Source organism: Carcharhinus amblyrhynchos, chromosome 8, assembly GCF_965287045.1.
Source record: "Carcharhinus amblyrhynchos chromosome 8, sCarAmb.v2.hapA, whole genome shotgun sequence".
Lineage (NCBI taxonomy): Eukaryota > Metazoa > Chordata > Chondrichthyes > Carcharhiniformes > Carcharhinidae > Carcharhinus > Carcharhinus amblyrhynchos.
In genome coordinates this window covers 108500572-108524585 of record NC_137331.1, presented here as the reverse complement: position 1 = coordinate 108524585, position 24014 = coordinate 108500572, and the positions used below count along the sequence as shown (strand labels likewise).

The 24014-nt window shown below is 42.3% G+C and overlaps 1 protein-coding gene across 2 annotated transcripts in view; it reads right to left on the bottom strand.

Annotated features, from left to right (window-relative positions):
- The window catches only part of slc45a4a (solute carrier family 45 member 4a), a 73434-nt gene that overhangs the window by 10616 nt on the left and 38804 nt on the right, over positions 1-24014 (bottom strand). For both annotated transcript variants that reach the window (XM_080194605.1, XM_080194606.1), the window contains exons 3-5: positions 20081-20269; positions 4447-4626; positions 2417-3462 (exon numbers count right to left, since the gene is read on the bottom strand). In XM_080194605.1, coding sequence (XP_080050731.1) covers positions 2417-3462; positions 4447-4626; positions 20081-20269 — 1415 coding nt within the window. The remainder of the gene's footprint in view (positions 1-2416; positions 3463-4446; positions 4627-20080; positions 20270-24014) is intronic.

Here is a 24014-nt window from a genome sequence, read left to right as displayed (position 1 = left end):
GAGGGCTCAGTTTTTGTTCAAAGTGTGCAGGAAGGTTTTTTGACTCAGTATGTAGATAGGCCAACTAGAGGTGAGGCTATATTGGATTTGGTGCTGGGTAATGAGCCAGACCAGGTGCTAGACTTGGAAGTTGGTGTGCATTTTGGTAATAGTGACCACAATTCGGTTACGTTCACCTTAGTGATGGAAAGGGATAGGCATGAACCTCGGGTCAGTAGTTTTAGCTGGGGGAAGGGTAATTATGAGGCTATTAGGAGAGAATTAGGAAGCATAGGTTGGACTAGGAGATTACAGGGACTGGGAACGTCCGAAATGTGGAGTTTTTTTTCAAGGAGCAGCTACTGCGGGTCTGTGATAGGTATGTCCCTGTCAGGCAAGGAGGATTTGGTAGGGTTAGGGAACCGTGGTGTACTAAAAAAGTTGATTCGTTGGTTAGGAAGAAAAAGGAGGCTTATGATCGGATGAGGCTTGAGGGCTCAGGTAGTGCATTAGAAAGCTTTAGATTGGCTAGGAGGGAGTTGAAGAGGGAGTTAAGAAGGGCTAAAAGAGGACATGAGATGACTTTGGCTGATAGGATTCTCCTTAATCCTAAGGCGTTCTATAGGTATGTCAAGAACAGAAAGTTGGTTAGGGCAAGATTAGGGCCAGTTACAGACAGTAGAGGGAAGTTGTGTGTGGAGCCGGAAGAGATTGGAGAGGCATTGAACCAATATTTCTCTTCGGTGTTCACGCAGGGGGACATGAATGTAGCTGAGGACGACACTGGGGTGCAGGGGTGTAAAATAGACAGTATTGCAGTTGATACCGGGGATGTGCTGGATATTCTAGAGGGCTTGAAAATAGATAAGTCCCCTGGTCCGGACGGGATTTACCCTAGGATTCTCTGGGAGGCAAGAGAGGTGATTGCAGAGCCTCTGGCTCTGATCTTCAGGTCATCGTTGGTCTCTGGTATAGTACTGGAAGATTGGAGGACAGCGAATGTTGTCCCATTGTTTAAGAAGGGGAACAGAGACTTCCTCGGGAATTATAGACCGGTGAGTCTTACTTCTGTTGTGGGCAAGGTTTTAGAAAGAATTATTAGGGATAGGATTTATAGTTATTTGGAGAGTAATGAATTGATTAGAGACAGTCAGCATGGTTTTGTAGCAGGTAGGTCGTGCCTTACTAACCTTATTGAGTTCTTTGAGAAAGTGACCAAAGAGGTGGATAGGGGTAAGGCAGTTGACGTGGTATATATGGATTTTAGTAAGGCATCTGATAAGGTTCACCATGGTAGGTTTCTGCAGAAAATGCAGATGTATGGGATTGGGGGTAATCTAGGTACTTGGATCAGGAATTGGCTAGCAGATAGGAGACAGAGGGTGGTGGTTGATGGTAAATATTCGTCATGGAGTTCAGTTACGAGTGGTGTGCCTCAGGGATCTGTTTTGGGGCCACTGCTGTTTGTAATTTTTATTAATGATCTGGATGAGGGTATAGTTGGGTGGATTAGTAAGTTTGCTGATGACACCAAAGTCGGAGGTGTGGTAGATTGTGAGGAAGGGTGTCATAGTTTGCAGGGTGACTTAGACAGGTTGCAGAGCTGGGCCGCGAGGTGGCGGATGGAGTTTAACGCGGAGAAGTGTGAGGTAATTCATTTTGGTAGGAGTAACAGATGTGTTGAGTATAGGGCTAACGGGAGGAGTTTGAATAGTGTGGAGGAGCAGAGGGATCTAGGTGTATGTGTACATAGATCCCTGAAAGTTGGGAATCAAGTAGATAAGGTTGTTAAGAAGGCATACGGTGTCTTGGCGTTTATTGGTAGGGGGATTGAATTTAGGAGTCGCAGCGTCATGTTGCAACTGTACACAACTCTGGTGCGGCCGCACTTGGAGTACTGTGTGCAGTTCTGGTCCCCACATTACAGGAAGGACGTGGAGGCTTTGGAGAGGGTGCAGAGGAGGTTTACCAGGATGTTGCCTGGTATGGAGGGGAGGTCCTATGAGGAGAGACTGAGGGATTTGGGGTTGTTTTCGCTGGAAAGAAGGAGGGGATCTTATTGAAACGTATAAGATGATTAGAGGTTTAGATAGGGTGGACAGTGATAGCCTTTTTCCTCGGATGGAGAAAGCTAGCACGAGGGGGCATGGCTTTAAATTAAGGGGGGGTAGTTATAGGACGGATGTCAGGGGTTGGTTCTTTACCCAGAGAGTGGTGAGGGACTGGAATGCCCCGCCTGCTGCAGTTGTAAATGCGCCTAGTTTGGGGGCGTTTAAGAGATCTGTGGATAGGTTTATGGACGAAAAGGGATTGGTTTAGATTAGTGGGTCAGTGTTTTTTAAAAAACTGGTCGGCGCAACATCGTGGGCCGAAGGGCCTGTTCTGCGCTGTAATGTTCTATGTTCTAAAGAAAATGGCTCAACTCAAAATAGCTTACTTGTGGGTCTCCTCCAAAGATAGCCTGCCCCATGAAGTCTGTGTAGAACACTGAATTGCCAATCACTCCAAACCATGTTATCAGATGGCACATACAGAGTCGTAACAGCTGCTTTGGCATTTTCAGCATGGATAACCATAGAAGCTTCACCGTAGTTTCAGTCTCTTCTTCTTCGCTCTCTGTATCACTGTTTGTATTGGTCACACCACTGCTCTCAAGTTGTCTCTGTCGCTGCCTCTGTCTCTTCTGCAGTTCATACAGGTCATTCATACTCCGTGAGGATTTGATCAGGACAACGGCGTTGGCACGACGGAAGCGATAACGGTGGGAACCCATTTTGCCATGGTATGAAAAAGTATGAGATGCCTGCCGGTGGAACATGTGCCTCCGTCTGTGCACGGCCATTGATTGTTTAATTCCATTTGCGCTATGAATGATATTACCCTTAAGATCATCAGCAAGTCCTTTTGTCACTTTGGAATCAGCCTTCTGTGAAGAATCAATCTCATGTTCCCTGAGCAAATCAGATACTTGAGCAATCTCTGGGTTGTTAATTTTGGGTAAACTTGATAAAGACTGACACTTGCTATCACATTGGTCCTGAAAAATAGAAGGTTCAATATCCTGCAAAAACAGCAACTCAGATTCAACTCCGTTTGCTGTATCAGGCACATGCAAAACAGAGTCACTTTTGCTCCGTCCAATATTTACATCCAGGAAGTCAAGACCAACATCATGCACTGAGTGGGTTTCAGGGAAGACTGAAGCAGAGTAAGGCTCTTCCAAGTGAAGCAAGTCACGCCGAGAGATGGGCGGGAGGCTGTGATTTTTCTTAACAGCAGAGCGTGTCTCAGATTCCTCATCGATGCGGTCTTGAGGGTTATACACCTCCTCTTCAATGCTGAAAAGATGCAAAGTAACTGACACAATAAAGATGACGGCTGCAAAGATGAAGAGGACCTGTTCTTGGGATTGGAAGATGTGGCCCAAAGCGGTTTGTGTCCAATCTAAACCACCTACCACATAGCCAAAAGCGCCACCCAGACCTAGGGAAAAATTATAGGCAAAAACCAATTTAGATTCTTAATCTGCATTGATAATCCATTTATCTTTTCACAAAGATCCTTAATAATTAAAGTAGTTAGAATCACAGGCTGTCTCCGATACAGTTAAAATAATTTATCTGAAAGAGGGAAAGGAAAATAGGATTTTTGATTACTAAGGGAATTGAAGGATATGAGTTAAAGCCCAAGATCAGCATGATCATAATGAATGGCAGAGCAGTCTTGACAAGCTGTATAATCTATGCCTCTCTCTCACACTTCTATGTTCAGGACCTGAAAATATCATTAGGACTCAACCCAAAAATACTTTATATTCAGTTAATTCTTCAAACTGAGAAATAGATAGCTATCTATAGGCAATCTGTTCCATACCTTCTTTTTCCATTACGCATGAAGTAGTTACTTTTAAAGTCACTTCTAAACTCAAGTCCTCACCCTCAGGTTAATAACATTGCCGTTGTGTCAAATAATTTACATTGGATCAGGCTATCAATACCCTTTAGAGCTCTGATGAAAGTTTTCATGAGCCTTTGTTTCCCTTGGTGAAGATCTTCAACTACTTCAAGTTTACTCCTCAGAACCCATTTCCCATCTGTCCTTCTCTGCATCCACTTTAAAACCAGGATATTGGTTTTAAATTGTAGATACTATGACTAGCTGGGGGTAAACAAATGCTCTGCATCTTAAAGTGCATTAAATATAGAATTTCTTTTAAAGAGCGTTCCCGTGCACGTTCAATGAAGTAGTAAATTAACTAATAGCTTTTAAAAACAGAAGAGCTTGATAAAGGTGTAGAAAAATTCTCACCCAAGTATGGTATACACTTTAAATTATACATATACTATTTTTATGTGGATCAATTATATGATTTACTTCAAAATCTCGTAAAAGTCAGTTTATTAGCAAGTTCTTCCCTTTACATTTGAGAGATAAATATAAAAAAGGGAATGAAAACAGGTTACAAACCTGCAGCAAAAGCATGGATATTGAGTGCCAAATCTTGCTCTTCAGTGTCTGCTACATCCAGCAAATAAGCTCGGATTGGTCCCTCTGATGCATCTGCGCTAAAATCCAATATTATTACACCCAGAACAGTCAGGACTATACCAATTGGCCGATGGTCGGGGACATCTCCAATGGCTAGACCTGTGGAACAGAATTACTCAAAATAAAACAAGGCTGCTAGAAGCACATGTTTGCATTAAAGCCAGTATACAACTTTCACGATCCTAAAATGGGTATATTTCAACTCCAAGCTCCATTATCTCAAAATATCATCTTGTATTTAAAGCCTTGAACAAACTAAAATTGTAGTAAGAAGTCTCACAACACCAGGTTACAGTACAACAGGTTTATTTGGTAGCAAAAACCACTAGCTTTCGGAGCGCTACTCCGACTTATCTGATGAAGGAGAAGCACTCCAAAAACTAGTGACTTTTGCTACTAAAATATACCTGTTGGACTTTAACCTGGTGTTGAGATTTCTCACTGTGTTTACCCCAGTCCAACGCCAGCATCTCCATTAACTAAAATTGCCAAAGTATTTCTTGCTTGAGTGCATGTAAATGAGGAAGATTACTCCACATATTCAAATTCCAAACTGATTTGTATCTACAACAATTAGCACAAGTGAAATTACCTCACCTCATACTGACTTTAAATTGTAATTTTACTTTCCTGTTTTAACTTAATCTATTCCCTTTCAAATCGTAAAGTTTATTTATTAGTCACAAGTAAGGTTTACATTCACACTGCAATGAAGTTACTGTGAAATTCCCCTAGTTGCCACTCTCTGGCACCTGTTCAGGTCAATGCACTTAATAACCAGCACGTCTTTCAGACCCACGCAGACATGGGGAGAACGTGCAAACTCTGCACAGTGACCCAAGCCGGAAATCAAACCTGGGTTCCTGGTGCCGTGAGGCAGCAGTGCTAACCACCTCCCTTGTCCCTACAAAACAAACTTCAAAATTCTGCATTTCCCTCCCAGGGCTCAAACTATTGGGATGGAGGAGCAATGTTTTGGAGATAATGTGCCAGTTGTACCCTGCAAATACAGGCATTGATGATTACAACAGTTACAATAGGTACTTTTTAAACAGGTGCTCCAGTTTCTTCCCACAGTCCAAACATGTGCAGGTTAGATTGATTGGCCAAGGTAAATTGTCCCTTAGTGTCAGAGGGATTAGCAGGGTAAATATGTGGGGTTACGGGGATAGGGCTTGGGTGGGATTGTCAGTGCAGGCTCAATGGGCAGAATGGCCACCTTCTGCACTGTAGGGATTCTATCATTCTATAATTTTAACCAAGATTAACGATGGTCACCATTACGTATGTGCAAACTGGATAACAACTTCCAGTGACTTCAGTCCAAGATGATAAGGAGACTTTTATATGCTATGTGAAACCTCGGTTTGGTTTCTCATTCAAATGTATTAAGTAGTGTGAAGCATCTATTATTTTGTTGTAGATTTGGATTAAATTTGCCACAAAAAGTATCTTTAAAAATATCTTCATTACAGTTAAGCAATGTCTCAAACAGAGAAAGTTAACTTTGATACGTTCAGGGCTTTGTTCTTTCGGCCTTTAATTAATCTTGGGAGTTGAAAGAACACATTAAAAATGGTCTCAATGTCCTTCTTAATCCAATTCTGCTTTTCCTTGCTTTTTTTTCCTCTACTTGATGCGACATGGAATAAATTACAATATTCACTGCCTGGTTCAGACTCTTGTACTGATGATTAATGGTTCTTTAATCTGACCATTTTCATAATCAGCTCTTGCACTGTTTGAACACCACATCTTGTCAAGATGTGCCACCAACAGTAACTTTGCAGTGCAAAACTTAATTGAAAGTCAATGGGAAGGTGCCGTTCATTTACAGCTCACTGAAAAATCTGTCAATTTCTTTGGAACCTAATTGATCAATGTACTGAATGTCAATTAACATATTCACTATTTTTAAAAATATGCAACTTCCATTCTCATTCATCAACTTCTAACACCTGACGTGCTTCTCCTTGTCGCAATAAAAATGCAATTAAATCTGAGGTGGTGATGCTCTGTTACATTTTAAACTCCCTTTTAAGCATTTTAAATTCTTTAAGTTTACAGACAACATCAAGATTGGCAGGTGGTTAATAGTGAACAAATTGGTGGGAGGGTACAGGAAGATATAGATAGATTGGATTGATCAGATGGGCAGAGCAGTTGCAGATGGTATGGTATTTAAATGCAAAGCGATGCATTTTGGAAGAAACAACAAGATGAGGGATTATTTGATGAATGGCAGGACACTGGGTAGCTCAGAGGAATCTTGGGATAATTATTCACAGTCCCTGAAGGTGACAGACAGGTGAACAGGAAAATTAAGAAGGCATATGGGACACCTGCTTTCACCTATTGTGGTATAGAGTATAAACGCAAGGCGGCAATGTTGGCATTATACAGAACATTGGTTAGGTCACAGCTGGAATACTGGGTGAAATTCTGGTCACCTCACTATAGCACTACAGGGTTTACAAAGGAGGTTCACAAGGATGTTGTCTGGGATGGAGCATTCGAGCTAAAGAAGAGGCTAGATAGGCTAGGATTGCTTTCTTCAGAGCAGAGAAGGCTAAGGGGAGACATGATTGAGATTTATAAGATTTTAAGGGCTACGGACAGGGTGAGTAGGAAGCAGCTGTTCCCCTTGGTTGAGGGTCAATCTCAAGAGGACATAGATTTAGGGCAAGGGGCAGGAGATTCATAGGGGATTTGAGGAAAAAAAACTTTTTCAGAGGGTGGTGGGAATCTGGAATGCATTGCCTGGGAAGGTAGTTGAGGCCAGAAACCTTATAACCTTTAAAAAATTTTTGGATCAGCGCTTGAAATATCATAACATTCAAGGATATGGGACAAATGCAGAAAAATGGGATTAGCACACCTTTAGTGGTATTGTTGGTCAGATTCAATAGCCTGAACGGCCTTTTCTGCGCTGTATGATTCAACTGCTCTATGACTATTTCTCACTTGATGAAAATTTAGTTATTTGACAAGCAGTGTCAAAAATACACCAATTTGGAAACTGTATATAAAAAACTTTAAACCATATGGGGGATTGATGGAGAAAATCAAAGAGAAATGAAACATGCCATGGTTCCATGTAACAATTTTTCTTGAAGTAAAAGGTAACATTTTTAACAGTTTTGATAGTTTATTTTCTTTATACCATTTAAATGGAGTTATAATTTTGTTAGTACCAAATAATAAAATCTTTGTAACAGTTGAACCCGGAAAGCATCAAGGTCTCACTGGTACATATGACTGCCACTTGTGACAATGGAAACGTGACAACGGGCCAAGCAATTCACAAGCTGACTGCAGCGCTTTTTGCCCATACTCACACTGGCACATGTGAAAGGCTGCTCCCAAGATGGTGGCACTCAGCCCTCGTTTATAATAAATACTTTATTTTCTGACAGAGAGGACAAGTCCAAAAAAAAAAGCATTTCTTTGAAAAAGTTTTGTATTTTTGACATTTAAGACTATAGTTATGGACATCAAGATAGCAGAAACATTTTTTTGAGAATACTGATAAATACTGCCACTCACACCTCAGCACAACAAAAATGTTTATGATTCAAAGTCCCCTTCAAGATTTGGGAATATGTTCTGATACTTCAGAGCATGACTTATCTTTCAGATTAATTAAGGGGTACCTGAGTATTCATGTGGAAACAAGCCCCCGAGGTGCCTCACTTAGGACCATGCAAACTTGTCATCACCGTGTACTAAAATACAAGTGATTACATTTCAAATAGCAATTCACTTACTCATTAGATGGTAAATGCTTTGGAACATCAAGGATTTGAAAGATACAACAAAATAACAGCTTACATCTTTTGGTCTACCCTAAAAGTTTTCAAATGTCATTTTTGATGTCCTTGTCATCTGCAGAATTCTAAAGTATTAGCCCATAATTTTGCTAAGCGTGAAACTGAATCCAATGATATATCCTGTTTTTTGAACTGGTTTATATATTGCAACCATACTTGGTCAGTAACAACTATTAATTGTTTTTGCTCTATCTCCTTGAAAGATTTGGAAACATGTGCCCCCAGGTCCCTTGGCATTTGTAGCCACCCTTTAAATAACACTGTTTAGATTACACTACCTCATCACCATGTTGTTCCTCTTGAATTGTACCACTCTATCCTTAGTACATCTATCCATTTCACCCGTTTACCTACACCCTCTTCTGCTAATTTTTGTGCCATTCATAAATTTCAAAATAGTATTCCCTATACCCAAGAACAGGTCACATATCAAGGAAAAACAGTAGTCCTAATAACGACCCCTGGAGGAATCCCACTGCATCCTGTTTCGTTCAGTACATCTAACGATGTGCGAGAAATTCATTGCTTTTTAGAGCAAAAATGACACACTGAATGCAAATGTAGGCTTCATGTATACTTCATCTTATTGGTGCTACTGCTACATGAAAAATAATTGTTCTGTTAAGTACTCTTGCACATGTGAAAACGTGTTTACTTGCGAAAGAAATTAGTTGTTTCTTCTGAAGACCATAACAGGAGGTGGTGTAAAGATTTGGACCTGATATGAGCACAATGTTCCAATAATAAAGGATGTGGACTTGTACTCCTCTGACAACTGCTTGAGAATTCTTTTATTAAAAGGAAAACAACAGGAAACATTTCCTATGAATTGCTTCCTACCATTTTTCTCATGTGAAAGAAGTTGGATTTATGGAATTCCCAAAGCATGTGAATGAATCAAACTAAAGACAACCAACTTAATCAAATTTACAAAAAAAAAGATGCTTTGTAGATTTTTAATGAAACTATCCACAAAGCATTGTGTGGAGAAGGTGAATTTGCTTTCAAATAAGAGAAATGAGCCTGTTATAGACTTCTTAAATACTTGAATTCATTTCCTTTCTGTGAAAATTTATTGATGAGTGGTTCAATTACACTATCTATTCCACATGGACTGCACTGATTCAAGGGAGGTTCACCTTCACCTTCTCAAGAGTAATTAGGAATGGGCAATAAATGCTGGCCTAGCCAATGACGCACACATTCCAGGGGGAAATAAAAATCAGTTGCTGTGGAATAGGTGCTTTGGACTAGCTCAAAAGCGGAGTATCTGGCAATATCTATTATTGTTTTTTCCCCAGGTTAGCATTTCTTCCAGTTTGAAGCAAAACAAGGTTCCCATAAAAATGCAAAGATTACTATGGATGTGAGCAAGGACCCAAAATAGGGAGTGAGTTAAGGCAGGTAAAGATAGTGCCTTCACCATGTTGGGGAATTAAGGCATAAAAAGATAGAAATGTTTATCTATTTCTAATCTTTGAATAGAAACTGTTTAAGTTTATTTGTTAGTCACAAGTAAGACTTACATTAACATTGCAATGAAGTTACTGTGAAATTTCCCTAGTCACCACACTCCGGCGCCTGTTTGGGTCAATGCATCTAACCAGCACATCTTTCAGACTGTGGGAGGAAACTGCAGCATCCAGAGGAACCCACACAGACACAGGGGGAACGTGTAAACTCCACAATGACCTGAGGCCGGGAATCAAACCCGGGTGCTGTGAGGCAGCAGTGCTAAGGACTGGGCTGCCCACTGTGTGCCAAAATTCATGTCATTTCTCAATCAAGTGTCAATGTTTTGACTCAAAATCCTTAAGTAAGTGTCAGCATCCACCTTGACTGAATTGATGCAGTGCCAATTCCCAGAGTACGATTGTCCAGTGAGCCAACTTGTTTGTGTACTAAAATTTCAAAATTTGAATGAATTCCATGCTTTTATCACTGACCTGATTAGAAAAGACTTTTCCTACCAGTAATACCTAAATTAAGCTGTGACCAGTATTTAGTCTGAACATTTCTAAGTCTATAAATACATTTTGGTGGAGGAATATGGTGGAATGATTATTTGAGACACTTTCATTTTAATAAACCTTGCATTGCACATAAAGTGGAAAAATTTTAATTTGCTTATTGACAAACTGTGGTTGCTCGCTAGAGGTAATCAGTGCATAAACTGGACTGCCAGATTGTATTTAACAGTTTAATTCTTGTACAACAAGCAATTCAATAATTAGAAAAAATATTGATTTACGCATCTTGTTTTCTACATACTGGTGACAATTTGTTGACTGACCTGCTGTGTACATACACAATAACTTGTGTTTGTATTACATTTCATAGTCATTTAAGAATTAGAATATTGATCAAGTGCTACTTATTTGGGTTATGATCTGTTGCAGTTGACCTTTACTCAGGTCCTTGGCAATCATAGCGAAACCTGCCTCATATCTGAGGCAGGTGAAAGGCCCAGGAACCAGGGTTCTGGATGAACAAGTAGGCAGATTAAGAATTTTTGAAATTACCCGACATAACCAAAGAAATCAAGATACGGGAAGATATGTCAAATTATAGAAATCTTGACTGGCTGTGTCTTAAATCATATTTTTTCCGAGATACTGCAAATCTTTGAAAAGGCAGGTTTTATAATAACCTTCTCTGTTTAATATATTGCTTTGAAAAAGTACCTGTTTTTATACAGCCAGGCCAGCTCAACTAGTCTGCTGGTGCTTTTACAAAGAACAAAGAACAAAGAACAAAAATCAGCCCGGGTAACAGGCCCTTTGGCCCAACGAGCCCGCGCCGCCATCTCAACACCACCAGTCCACCTCTCTGCCCACAACCCCTCTCTAATGTTTTATGGCCATCCAGATTGAGGGAAACTGATTTACCCTGCATCTCATCCCATTCCATCTACGTAATCTCAGCTGCTCACCAGATCTTTCCTATCCTTTTATGTACTCATCCTTCCTTTCGAAAACATTTAAGCCATTCACCTCTTTCATCCTGTGGTCACAAGTTCCAATTTCTAATTGCTGAGTAAGAAATATCTGTTCATTTCCCACTTGGATTCATTAGTAATTATCTTGTATTTAGAACTCCTAGTTTTGGATTTCTCCACATCTACCCAGCAAGTTGGAAAATTGCGCAGGAATGTCCTAGCCATAAAAAGCAAGGCAAATCCAATCGGCCTAGTTATCAACCATAATTGACAGGGCTATCAAGTGGCACTTGCACAGCAATAGCCTGCTCAGTCAAGCTCACTTTGGGTTCTGCCAGGGTCTCTCAGCTCCTGACTTCATAACAGCCTTCTTGAAATAATAAATCTTGGCCTGAACTATTTTCTGTGGAAGTGAATTCCACAAATTCACCCAGATGAGACATCCTGTGCTCGGGTCCAGGATGTCTCATCTGGGCTGCAGAGGAACCTGGAGTGGGAGAGTGAGAATCCGGTCGTTGTGGTACATGTGGGTGCCAATGGCATAGGCAAAATGGGAACTAAGGATCTGCAGAGGGAGTATGCAAAGCTGGAAATCAAATTAAAAAGCAGAACCGACAAGGTGGTTATCTCTGGATTACTACTGAACCACATGCAGATGGGCGTAGGGTAAATAGAATTAAAGAGATGAATGGGTGGCTCAGGGATTGGTGTGGGAGGAATGGGTTTGAATTTATGGGGCATTGGCACCAGTATTGGGGCAGGTGGGACCTGTTCAGATGGGATGGTCTTCATCTGAGCCGTGCTGGGACCAGAGTCCTGGCGAATCATATAACTAGGACTGTAGATAGGGCTTTAAACTAATGGGGCGGGGGGGGGGGAAAGAGGGTGCAGGGGGGGGAGAAATTACAATATCTAAAGTAGAGAGTGTATGGGCACGGGAAAATGTTGAGGATGTCCCAATAATAAAAGGGAGTAGGGGGCATGAGAAAGGTTGGTAGTGTTCCTTTGAACAGGGTACAGATAAGGGCTGGGATAAAGACACTTTACCTGAATGCACAAAGCATTCAGATCAAAAAGTGAATGAGCTGGTGGCGCAGATCAGCACTGATGGATATGATCTGGTGGCCATTACGGAAATGTGGTTGCAGGGTGACAGGGACTGGGAGCTGAATGTCCAGGGGTATCAAGTGTTTAGGAAGGATAGACGGAAGGAAAAAGTGGGTGGGGTAGCTCTGCTGATTAAGGATAATATCAGGGTGGTAGTAAGGGAAGATATAGGCTCCAAAGAGCAGAACGTGGAATCGTGGGTGGAGATAAGGGGGAGGAAGTCGCTGGTGGGTGCGGTCCATAGGCCCCCAAATAATAACATGGAGGTGGGGCGGGCTATAAACAAGCAAATAAATGATGCGTGCAGAAATGGAGCGGCGATAATTACGGGGGATTTCAATCTGCATATTGATTGGTTGACCCAAGTCAGACATGGTGGGCTTGAGGAAGAGTTCTTGGAATGCTGTAGGGTTAGTTTCCTTGAACAGTGTGTGATGGAACCAACGAGGGAGCGAGCTATCTTAGATCTGGTGTTGTATAACGAGGCAGGAAGAATTAGGGATCTTGTTGTGAGGGATCCTCTTGGGATGAGCGATCATTGAACATAAGAAATAGGAGCAGTAGGCCATCTAGCCCTTTGAGCCTGCCCCACCATTCAATAAGATCATGGCTGATCTGTCATGGCTCAGTTCCACATTCCCACCCTCTCCCCATAACCCTTAATCCCCTTGCCTATCAAAAACCTATCAGCCCGCGTCTTAAATATATTTAGCGAGGCAGCCTCCACCACTTCAACGGGCAGAGAATTCCAGAGATTCACCACCCTTTGTGTGAAGTTCCTCCTCAACTCCATTCTAAACCGCCCCCCCCTTTATCTTGAGGCTGTGTCCTCTAGTCCTACTGTCCTTTGAGTGGGAAGAGCCTCTCCACCTCTATCCTATCCATTCCATTCATCATCTTATATGTCTCAATGAGATCTCCCCTCATTCTTCTAAACTCTAACAAGTACAAGCCTAGTTTATTCAGCCTCTCCTCATAGTTCAACCCCCTCAACTCCGGTATCAGCCTAGTAAACCTCCTCTGCACTCCCTCCAAGGCCAAAATATCCTTGCGTAAGAGCGGCGACAAAAACTGCACACAGTACTCCAGCTGCGGCCTCACCAGTGCCCTGTACAGTTGCAGCAAGACCTCCCTACTTTTATATTTAATCCCCCTCGCGATGAAGGCCAGCATCCCATTCGCCTTTCTGACCACCTGCTGCACCTGCAGGCTGGGTTTTTGCAACTCATGCACAAGGACCCTGAGGTCCCTCTGCACCGTCGCATGCTGCAGTATTTTGCCATGTAAATAATAGTCCTTCCTACCAAAGTGGACAACTTCACACTTGCCAACATTAAATTCCATTTGCCAGTTCCTGGCCCATTCGCCCAGCCTATCTAGATCCTTCTGCAGACTTTCCACACCCTCTGCACAATTTGCCATTCCACCAATCTTGGTGTCATCAGCAAATTTTGACACCATACACTCGGTTCCCTCCTCCAGATCATCTATATAAATGGTAAATAGCTGAGGCCCCAGCACCGACCCCTGGGGCACTCCACTAGTCACCAACCGCCAATCCGAATAGCACCCATTGACCCCCACTCTGCCTCCTATTTGACAGCCAATCCCCTATCTATGCTAACACCCTACCCCCAACTCCATGCCCCCTAACCTTCTCTAATAACCTCTTGTGCGGCACCTTATCAAACGCCTTCTGAAAATCAAGAAACACCACATCCACCGGCTCTCCTCTATCCACCGCCTAGACACATCCTCATAGAACTCCAATAAATTCGTCAGACACGACTTCCCCTTAACAAAACCGTGCTGCATCTGCTCTATCAAACAATTCTCAAGATGCCTCGCTATTTTCTCCTTGATCACGGATTCTAACATTTTACCTACAACAGACGTTAAACTAACCGGCCTATAATTCCCTGCCTTTTGCCTGCCACCCTTCTTAAACAACGGCGTAACATTAGCCGTTTTCCAATCTTCTGGCACTTCCCTGGAATCCAGTGATGTTTGGAAAATAATCAAGGCATCCACTATCACCTCCGCCATTTCTTTCAGAACCCTTGGATGCATTCCATCCAGTCCTTGGGACTTGTCCACAATCAGTCCCTCCAGTCTGTCGAGCACTGCCTCTCTAGTAACAATAAATGTCATTCAGGCCCTCCACTCCTACCATCTTTCCATCGCTAACACCCGACAAATTATTCACGTCCTCCTCCGTGAAGACTGAAACAAAAAAGTTATTCAAGGCCTCAGCCATTTCCCCATCCCCTACCACTAAGTTCCCCCTCTCATCCTCTAAGGGTCCAACGTTCACCCTAGCCAGCCTCTTCCTTTTTATATATTTATAAAAACTCTTACTAACCTTTTTTATATTGAGCGCTAGCCCAGCTTCATAGTTTATCCTACCCTTAGCTACTCTAAATGCATCCGCTTTTAATTTAATACTTTCCTTTACCTCCTTCGTTATCCACGGCTGATTATCTCTCCTCCTACGATCCTTTTTAACCATCAAAATAAATTTCTGCTGAGCACCAAGAAAGATCTCCTTAAAGATCCTCCACTGTTCCTCAGCAGACCTACCTTCCAATGTGCTCCCCCAATTCCTCTCTCATCCTATCGTACTCCCCTCTGTTCAAACAAAGGACACAGGTCCGGGAACCCACTTTCTCCTCCTCCATCTGCATCAGAAACTCCACCATACAATGACCACTCTTCCCAAGAGGATCCTTCACCACAAGGTCCCTAATTCTACCTGCCTCATTACGTAACACCAGATCCAAGATAGCTCGCTCCCTCGTCGGCTCCAACACACACTGTTCCAGGAAACTATCACGGCAGCATTCCAAGAACTCTTCAAGCCCACCGCGTCCAACATGGGTCGACCAATCAATATGTAAATTGAAATCCCCCATAATTATTGCCGTTCCATTCCTGCATGCCGCATTTATTTGCGCGTTAATAGCCCGCCCCACCTCCAGATCATTATTTGGGGGCCTATAGACGACACCCACCAGCATCTTCCTCCCTTTTCTGTTCCTAATCTCCACCCACAACGATTCCATTTTCTGCTCTTTGGTTCCTATATCATCCCTTACTACCACCCTGATGCTATCCTTAATCAGCAGAGCTACAACCCCCCTTTTTCCTCCCGCCTATCCTTCCTGAACACTTGATACCCCTGTACATTCAACTCCCAGTCCCTGTCTCTAATGGCCACCAGATCATATCCATTTGTGCTGATCTGCGCCACCAGCTCATTCACTTTATTCCGAATGCTTCGTGCATTCAGATAAAGTGCCTTCATCCCAGCCTTCACCTGTACCCTATTTGCCGGAACGCCACCAACCTTACTCACGCCCCCTACTCCCTTTATTATTGGGACATCCTTGGCCTCTTCCCGTACCTGTACCCTCTCCTTTACTTTCGACCCTGTAATTTTACTTACCCTCGCACCCTCCCCCTCCCCAATTAGTTTAAAGCCCTATCTACACGATTCGCCAGGACTCTGGTCCCAACACGGTTCAGACCAACTCCATCCTACCTGAACAGGTCCCATCTACCCCAATACTGGTGCCAATGCCCCATAAATTCAAACCCATTCCTCCCACACCAATCCCTGAGCCACCCATTCACTTCCTTAATCTTTATCAACCCTACGCCCGTCTGCACACGGTTCAGGCAGTAGTCCGGAGATAACCACCTTGTCGATTCTAGTTTTTAATTCCATTCCCAGCTTTTCATACTCCCTCCCCAGATCCTCAGTTCGCATTTTGCCTAAGTCGTTGGCACCCACATGTACCACAACGACCGGATTCTCACCCTCTCACTCCAGGTTCCTCTGCAGCCCAGATGCGACATCCTGGACCTGAGCACCAGGCAGACAACACACCCTTCTGTGCTCTTTGTCATTGTGACAAAGGACAGTGTCAATACCCTTAACCACACTATCCCCAATTACCACTACATTCCTTTTCACCTTCTCTTTGTCTATGTCCTGTGTCTGCATCACTGTACTGTGTGCAGTTTGCTCACCAACCTCACAGCCCTCGTTCTTGTCCACACTGGAAGCAAGAACCTCAAACCTGTTATGCAGATTGAGAGGCTGAGGCATTTGGTCCCCACCCTCCTTCCTCCTCTCAGTAGCCCCCTCCTGTTCCTGACCCTTAGAGTTAGCCAGTCTAGGGGGTGTGGATGTCTCTTGCACCCCATTATCAATGTCACCCTCCCTCCTGTATGGTTGAATTCTTGATGCAGATGGAGGATGAGAAAGTAGGGTCCCAAACCTGTGTCCTCTGTTTGAACAGAGGGGAGTATGTTAGGATGAGAGGGTAATTGGCAAATGTAGATTGGGGGTGCAGATTGGTTGGTAGGACAGCTGAAGAACAGTGGAGGATCTTTGAGGAGTTTTTTTTGGTGCTCAGAAGAAATATATTCCGATGGTAAAGAAGGAATGTAGGAGAAGGGATAACCAGCCGTGGTTATCGAAGGAAATAAAGGAGAGTATTAAATTAAAAGCTGATGCGTTTAGAATGGCTAAAAGTAGTGGGCGAGTAGACGATTGGGAGAGGTTTAAAAATCAACAAAGAATGACTAAGAAGTTGATAAAGAAAGGAGGGATAGACTATGAAGCTAAACTAGCACAAAATATGAAAAAAGGACAGTAAGAGTTTTTACAAATATATAAAGAAGAGGGGGCTGGCTAGAGTGAAAGTTGGACCCTTAGACGATGAGAGGGGGGATTTAGTGGTGGGAGATGAGGAAATGGCGTAGGCCTTAAGTAAGTTTTTTGCCTCAGTCTTCACGGAGGAGGACGCGAATAGTTTGCCGGACATTAAAGATAGAAAGATGGTAGGAGTTGAGGGCCTGAATGCAATTACTGTCACTAGAGAGGTAGTGCTCGATAGACTAGCGGGACTGATGGTGGACAAGTCCCCAGGGGTGGATGGAATGCACCCCAGGGTTCTGAAGGAAATGGCAGAGGTGATAGTGGATGCCTAAGTGATTATTTACCAAAATTCGCTGGATTCCGGGGAAGTGCCGGAAGATTGGAAAACAGCTAATGTTACGCTGCTGTTTAAAAAAGGTAGCAGGCAAAAGGCAAGGAATTATAGGCCGGTTAGTTTAACTCTGTAGTTGGAAAAATGCTTGAATCTGTCAAAGAAGAAATAGCGAGGCACCTAGAAAAGAATGGTTTGATAGAGCAGGCGCAGCACGGATTCATTAAGGGGAAGTCATGTTTGACGAATTTATTGGAATTCTATGAGGATGTGACTAGTGCGGTAGACAGAGGGGAACTGGTGGATGTGGTGTTTCTCGATTTTCAAAAGGCGTTTGATGAGGTGCCGCACAAAAGGTTGCTTCAGAAGGTTAGGGGGCATGGAGTTGGGGGTAAGGTGTTAGCATGGGCAGGGGATTGGTAGCCTAAGAGGAGGCAGGGGATTGGTAGCCTAAGAGGAGGGGGTAGGGCCTGGGTGGGATTTTGTTTGGTGCAGAGTCGATAGGCCGAAGGGCCTCTTTCTGCATTGTAGATGGTTTTATGATCTACTCTGCCCACCTATTCATAATGTTAAAGATATATCAACAACCTCATGTTCTCTTTTGAAAATAAAAGCCCCAAACTGTCCAATCATTTCCATAGCTGTAATCACTTGGTCCTGATATGATTTTTGCAAATCTTATCCCAATCCTGAGAGATTTTAATTGCTTTCCTGATTAGCATTGCTGCTTTTAATGATTTGCAACCTGTGGCCTTGGATCCCTTTGCTCTTTTGCTCCATTCAATTTCTCACTTCCAAAGGCAAGAAATAAGATTTTTATTTTGTTCTACCAAATTGCATCGCCTCTTACTTACGTGGTGAAAAACTGCAGCAGGCAACGGTGCAGAGGGACCTCGGGGTCCTTGTGCATGAGTTGCAAAAACCCAGCCTGCAGGTGCAGCAGGTGGTCAGGAAGGCTAATGGGATGCTGGCCTTCATAGCGAGGGGGATTGAATATAAAAGTAGGGAGGTCTTGCTGCAGCTGTATAGGGCATTGGTAAGGGCACAGCTGGAGTACTGTGTGCAGTTTTGGTCGCCGCACTTACGCAAGGATATCTTGGCCTTGGAGGGAGTGCAGAGGAGGTTTACTAGGCTGATGCCGGAGTTGAGGGGGTTCAGCTATGAGGAGAGGCTGAATAAACTAGGCTTGTACTCGTTAGAGTTTAGAAGAATGAGGGGAGATCTCATTGAGATGTATAAGATGATGAATAGGATGGATAGGATAGAGGTGGACAGACTCTTCCTGCTCAGAAAGGACAGTAGGACTAGGGGGCATAGCCTCAAGATTAAGGGGGGGGCGGTTTAGAATGGAGTTGAGGAGGAACTTCTTCACTCAAAGGGTGGTGAATCTCTGGAATTCTCTGCCCGTTGAAGTGGTGGAGGCTGCCTCGCTAAATATTTTTAAGACGTGGGTTGATGGGTTTTTGATAAGCGAGGGGATCAAGGGTTATGGCGAGAGGGCGGGAATGTGGAACTGAGCTACGACAGATCAGCCATGCTCTTATTGAATGGCGGGGCAGGCTCGAAGGGCTAGGTGGCCTCCTCCTGCTCCTATTTCTTATGTTCTTATGCTTCTGAAAAAGTTTATTTGTTAGTCATAAGTAAGCTTATATTCACACTGCAATGAAGTTACTGTGAAAATCCTGCTAGTTGCTACACTCAGGTACATTGAGGGAAAATTTAGCATGGTCAATGCACCTAACCAGAATGTCTTTCAGACTGTGGTAGGCAACAGGAGCACCCAAAGGAAACCCATGCAGACAGAGGGAGAATGTGCAAACTCCACACTGACCCAAGACAGGAATTGAACACAGGCCCCTGGTGCTGAGAGGCAGCAGTGCTAACCACTGTGCCATCATCCATTCATGTGTAGTAAAGTTTGTTTGTCTCTCAATTGCCCATTCTACAAGTTTTCTACTGCTTTCTTGACCTGGTGGTCTAACAGAAAAAAAAACATGCTTTCAGAATATTGGAAGATATACTTTAAGTGAATATTTACTACAGCCCCCGAGGTTTGGACTTGGCTACAGAGACCTCTATAGCCAAGATGCAACTCTTCCTTGGATTTCTGTTAATTATTCTCCCTCTCTGGAGGCTTTTCTATCCCAATCTCAGTAAACAGCAACTATTACCTGAAGGGTGAAAAGGCTACCTTGGAGTATTTCCTAGTTTTCCAAATTTGACCCAATTACCCAAAAGCTCAGACCACAGTATTTAAAATAACTAAGTTATGCATGTAAGAACCAGAGGTTGCTCCACAATATTTTATGTGGTTACAACTCCCATTGTTTTAACCACTTGAAGCTGCTTGGAGAAAAAAGGTAGAGATTCTCATGTTGAATGTTTTAGCAACAAGAGCACATCTGTGATTTTTGCACTTCAATATTTTGTTGCTTGTTTATCTACATTGTATTTGCAAACTGTTGCGTGTGGGATTTGCATTTTCCAGCTTCAGATATACCACAAATGAAACAGGTTTCAAAGCGAAAACGAACGCTAAGCTATTTCTGGGGTTTCCGATCAATGACGTTCAGGAATTCCTAAATTGAGTTAGAATTTGAAGTTATTTCCAAATTATTTACGATACTGTGAAACAATAAACATTGCTTACATTGTAGCTAGTGAATTAATGGAATACTTACCAATAAGGGAACCATTTAAGAATAGTGCAATCCCAATGAGCATTCCAACACAGAGACCCAGGATGAAAGGCCGCCGGCGGCCCCATTTCAAGGTGCAGCGGTCACTTGCAGAGCCCATCAGAGGAGTGAAGATCAATCCAAGGACTGGACTAAAGAACCAGGTGAGACTGTAGAATTGTTCTGGAAGACCTGCAAGAAGAAATTTGAATCCTCAGATAAAGGCACCTTCTGTCAGTGGAAATGAACTATTCAGAATTAATTTGTAATAAATAGTCCCATTACAATTTAGGATTCCTTAAATCATGTACTGAATGATTATGTGCATGACTCCCAATAAGTATCCCCAGCTTCAATTAAAAGTGCAAGATAAAGATGAGAAGAGAGTTAGAAATCTGGCCTTAGTAATTAACTTTTTAATTTCAAAATATAGCTTTAGTTAAACTTACTTTGACAGGTGATGTTGACATTGTAAGATGATACATCCAATTCTGACTGTAAGTGAATGGAGGATGAGATGGGGAGGAGGATTGATGCTTGGGTCAGAAACCACTACTGTGCTGGTGGTGTAACCTATACTTTTGTTTCAGCTGCATTTTCCCTTCAGACTTCTGGATTATGTTCTAAATTGGCATCTTTTCCTTTCCGTCTTACCACCTCAGCTAGTCACACAGTCTGTGTCAAATTATCCTTCTTCCCATAATCTCATGTATCCTCTACTAATTAAGCATCTCCTGAATTCCTTTTATGTATTTCACAGATCATTCTACATCCTGTATTCACTCATTGCTCTTTTTCTTTCTAAATAAAGTTAACCAGTTCTTTAGTTCTTGTCCCGAATTGTTACCTCATCTACCACAGGTATCAACAGAAAGCAAAACATTCATCAACCTACTATTCAGCCTCCATACCAATATTTTTAAAATCCATTTAAACCACAGTGCCAGATTCATTCCCATTGTCTTAATGTAGCCTACGGCTAAAGTTATCTGATTTTGTCATTCACATAGCAGATTGGAGATCAACTGTACTGAAAAAACAAACCACATGGTTGGGTCTATTCTGGATGCAAAAGAAAAGTATTTCTTTATCAAATGGCAATTAAAACAAATACAAAAGATGCAAAACATAAAACAGATATTTTCATACTTCATAACTAAGCTAAAAAAAAGTTAACACATCATACATGGGTCAAGGGATGCAAATTCACAAATTCTATCGTCAAATCAAGACTGAGCATCACCGAAGTGTCTACATAGGCTCCAGGTTAGTTTTTAAACACAATTAACAGCTAAACAGGTCCTACCTAACTAATCACACGATAAATCTATCCCATGAAGATATACTTTTAATTTGTTAAAAAATTCAGGATAAGCGCAATCTTACTAGATTAATAAATCAAGTGGGAATAGAGAGAGTAGGACCATTAAAGTTGTAAATGAACTTGAAAGGGGATGAAAACAAGGTTATGTTTTTTCTAAGTGGCTTTGTCCAAATGACCTCTAGAGAAGATGAGCAACTAGAAGGCACAGAATCAAAATAATTGGAAAAAAGTAGTAAAAGTGATGGGAGTATTTTTCCCCCCCACCAAAGGGTGGTTGGAGTCTGGAGCGAACTTCTGACAGAGTGGTGGGGGCAGGTTTGATCGAGGTTTTTTAAAAGGATTGCTAGCCTAAAGGAATTAGTGCGCAAGATTATGCAGATAAGGCAGGGAGCACGACTGGGCAGAATGCTCAGTACGCCAGTGCCAATTTGATGAACTGAATGCACTGTAACAATTGTGAACGTTGCTCATCATCTGCACAATGATCTACACCAAAAATAATCTCTACAATATAAACAAGGTGGATGTCAGAGCGCTAAAGATGGAGATTTGAGAGCCATCAACAATTTTCAGGGAGTCAGTAGACACTGGGATGGTATTGGCAAGATTGGAAATGGGATGTAGTTTTTATGGATTTTCAAAAAGCATCTCCTAGTGCCGCACAACAGACACAGTGAGCAAAACTTCAACTCATGGCATAAAAGGGAAAGTAGGCACTTGAATGAGAAATTATTATTACTACAAGGTGGGTTCCAATTTCCTCCCATAGTCCAAAGATGTGCAGGTTAGGTTGATTGGCTATGCTAAATTGCCCCTTAGTGCCCTGGGATGTTTAAGTTAGAGGAATTAGTGGGGTAAATGTGTGGGGTTGGTGTTGGCTTGATGGGCCAAATGGCCTCCTTCTGCACTTTAGGCTTTCAATGAAATTGGCTGACTGACAGGAAACACTGTGGTAATAAAATGGTTGTTTTTCTGATTGGAGGAACATTTGAACTAGAGTTTCCTAGGAGTCAATGTTGGGATCCTTGCTCTTCCGGATATACGTTAATGACCTTGACTGTGGTACTCAGCATAATTTAAAAATCTAAAGGTGATACAAGGATTGGAAATGCCATCAACTGCGATGAGCAAAGTCTAGGATCTCAAAAAGGATACAGTCATGTTGGTGGCTTGGGAAGACAAGTGGCAGATGAAGTTCACTGCAGAAAAGTGTGAGGTAAGAAAAATAGAGACAATAAAAAAATGAATGTAGAAACTCTAAAGAGGTGGTGCAGGTCCTGAGTGACTGATGTCTGTCTATGCAAGTCATTGAATAGTCTTAAGGCAGACCAAGATAAGATTCTTCATCAACAGGGGGAGGTGAGGGGTGAAATGTTATCAGGGAGACAGGAATGTAGGTTGAAGTTGCAGGCAGAGCAAGTTGGGGGATCCAGTAGTCTGCTCCTAATTTGTATGTTCTGCACTGTAAAGGTTGTAATTCTGATTCCATATATAGGAAGTGAAAAAATATTCCTGCATAGAAGAATGCAATTGATTACTGAAGGTGTAACCATTTACTAAATTTTAGTCAACGTGATTTTGAATGCAGAGATCCCATCAATTGCTGACTCTTTTGAAGAGGTAACAGCTCAAGAACAATGTGAACAAAGAACAAAGAAAATTACAGCACAGGAACAGGCCCTTCAGCCCTCCAAGCCTGCACTGACCATGCTGCTCAACTTAACTAAAACCCCCTACGCTTCCAGGGACCATATCCCTCTATTCCCATCTCATTCAAAGAGCAACTCAACAAATAGCAAGTTCCACATGAAAGGTGGACTAGATAAAGTTCTGGAGATTCAGGTTAAATTTTGGGAATTGACAAGAACCTAAGATGGAGGGTTGAAAATGAAAACTATCAGTTTAAGCTTTATTTATTAGTGTCACAGGTAGGCTTAATTAACACTGCAATGAAGTTACTGTGAAAATCCCCTAGTCGCCACAGTGTACCCGAACAGGTGCCAGAGTGAGGGAGGAGTTAGCATGACTAATGCACTTAACCAGCATGTCTCTCAGACTGTGGGAGGAAACCAGAGCACCCAGAGGAAACCCACACAGACATGGGGAGAATGAGCAGACTCTATACAGACAGTAACCCAAGCTAGGAATTGAACCTGGGTCTCTGGCACAGTGCCAACCACTGTGCCACCCGCAATGCTGTTGTCCAAGATTATTTATTTATAACTTTTGAGACTGCTCAGGATTTTAGGGCTGATCATATGAAAATAAATCAGACCATACTGATTTATACAAGTACATTCTACATATTAATGTAGCAGCTTATTAAAAATCTATTTTTGGAAATTTTTCATGGTAACCGTGCATGGTAATTTGATAAAAATGGAGCAACCAAAAAGATCAGAGTCAAAGGGAAAGTCTAATCTTCAACAACAGGAAAGCAGTGGGATTTAGTTGAAATAGCCTTTCTCACAACACTACACACAGGAATTGATGGTATTGAGCATCAATTCACTGATTGAAAACAATAATGTCTGCATAAATTCCATGCTGCAGGAAAACATTCATTGTGTTTCTCCAGGTCAGAGAATGACTTGAGCTCTAACTGTTTGACAA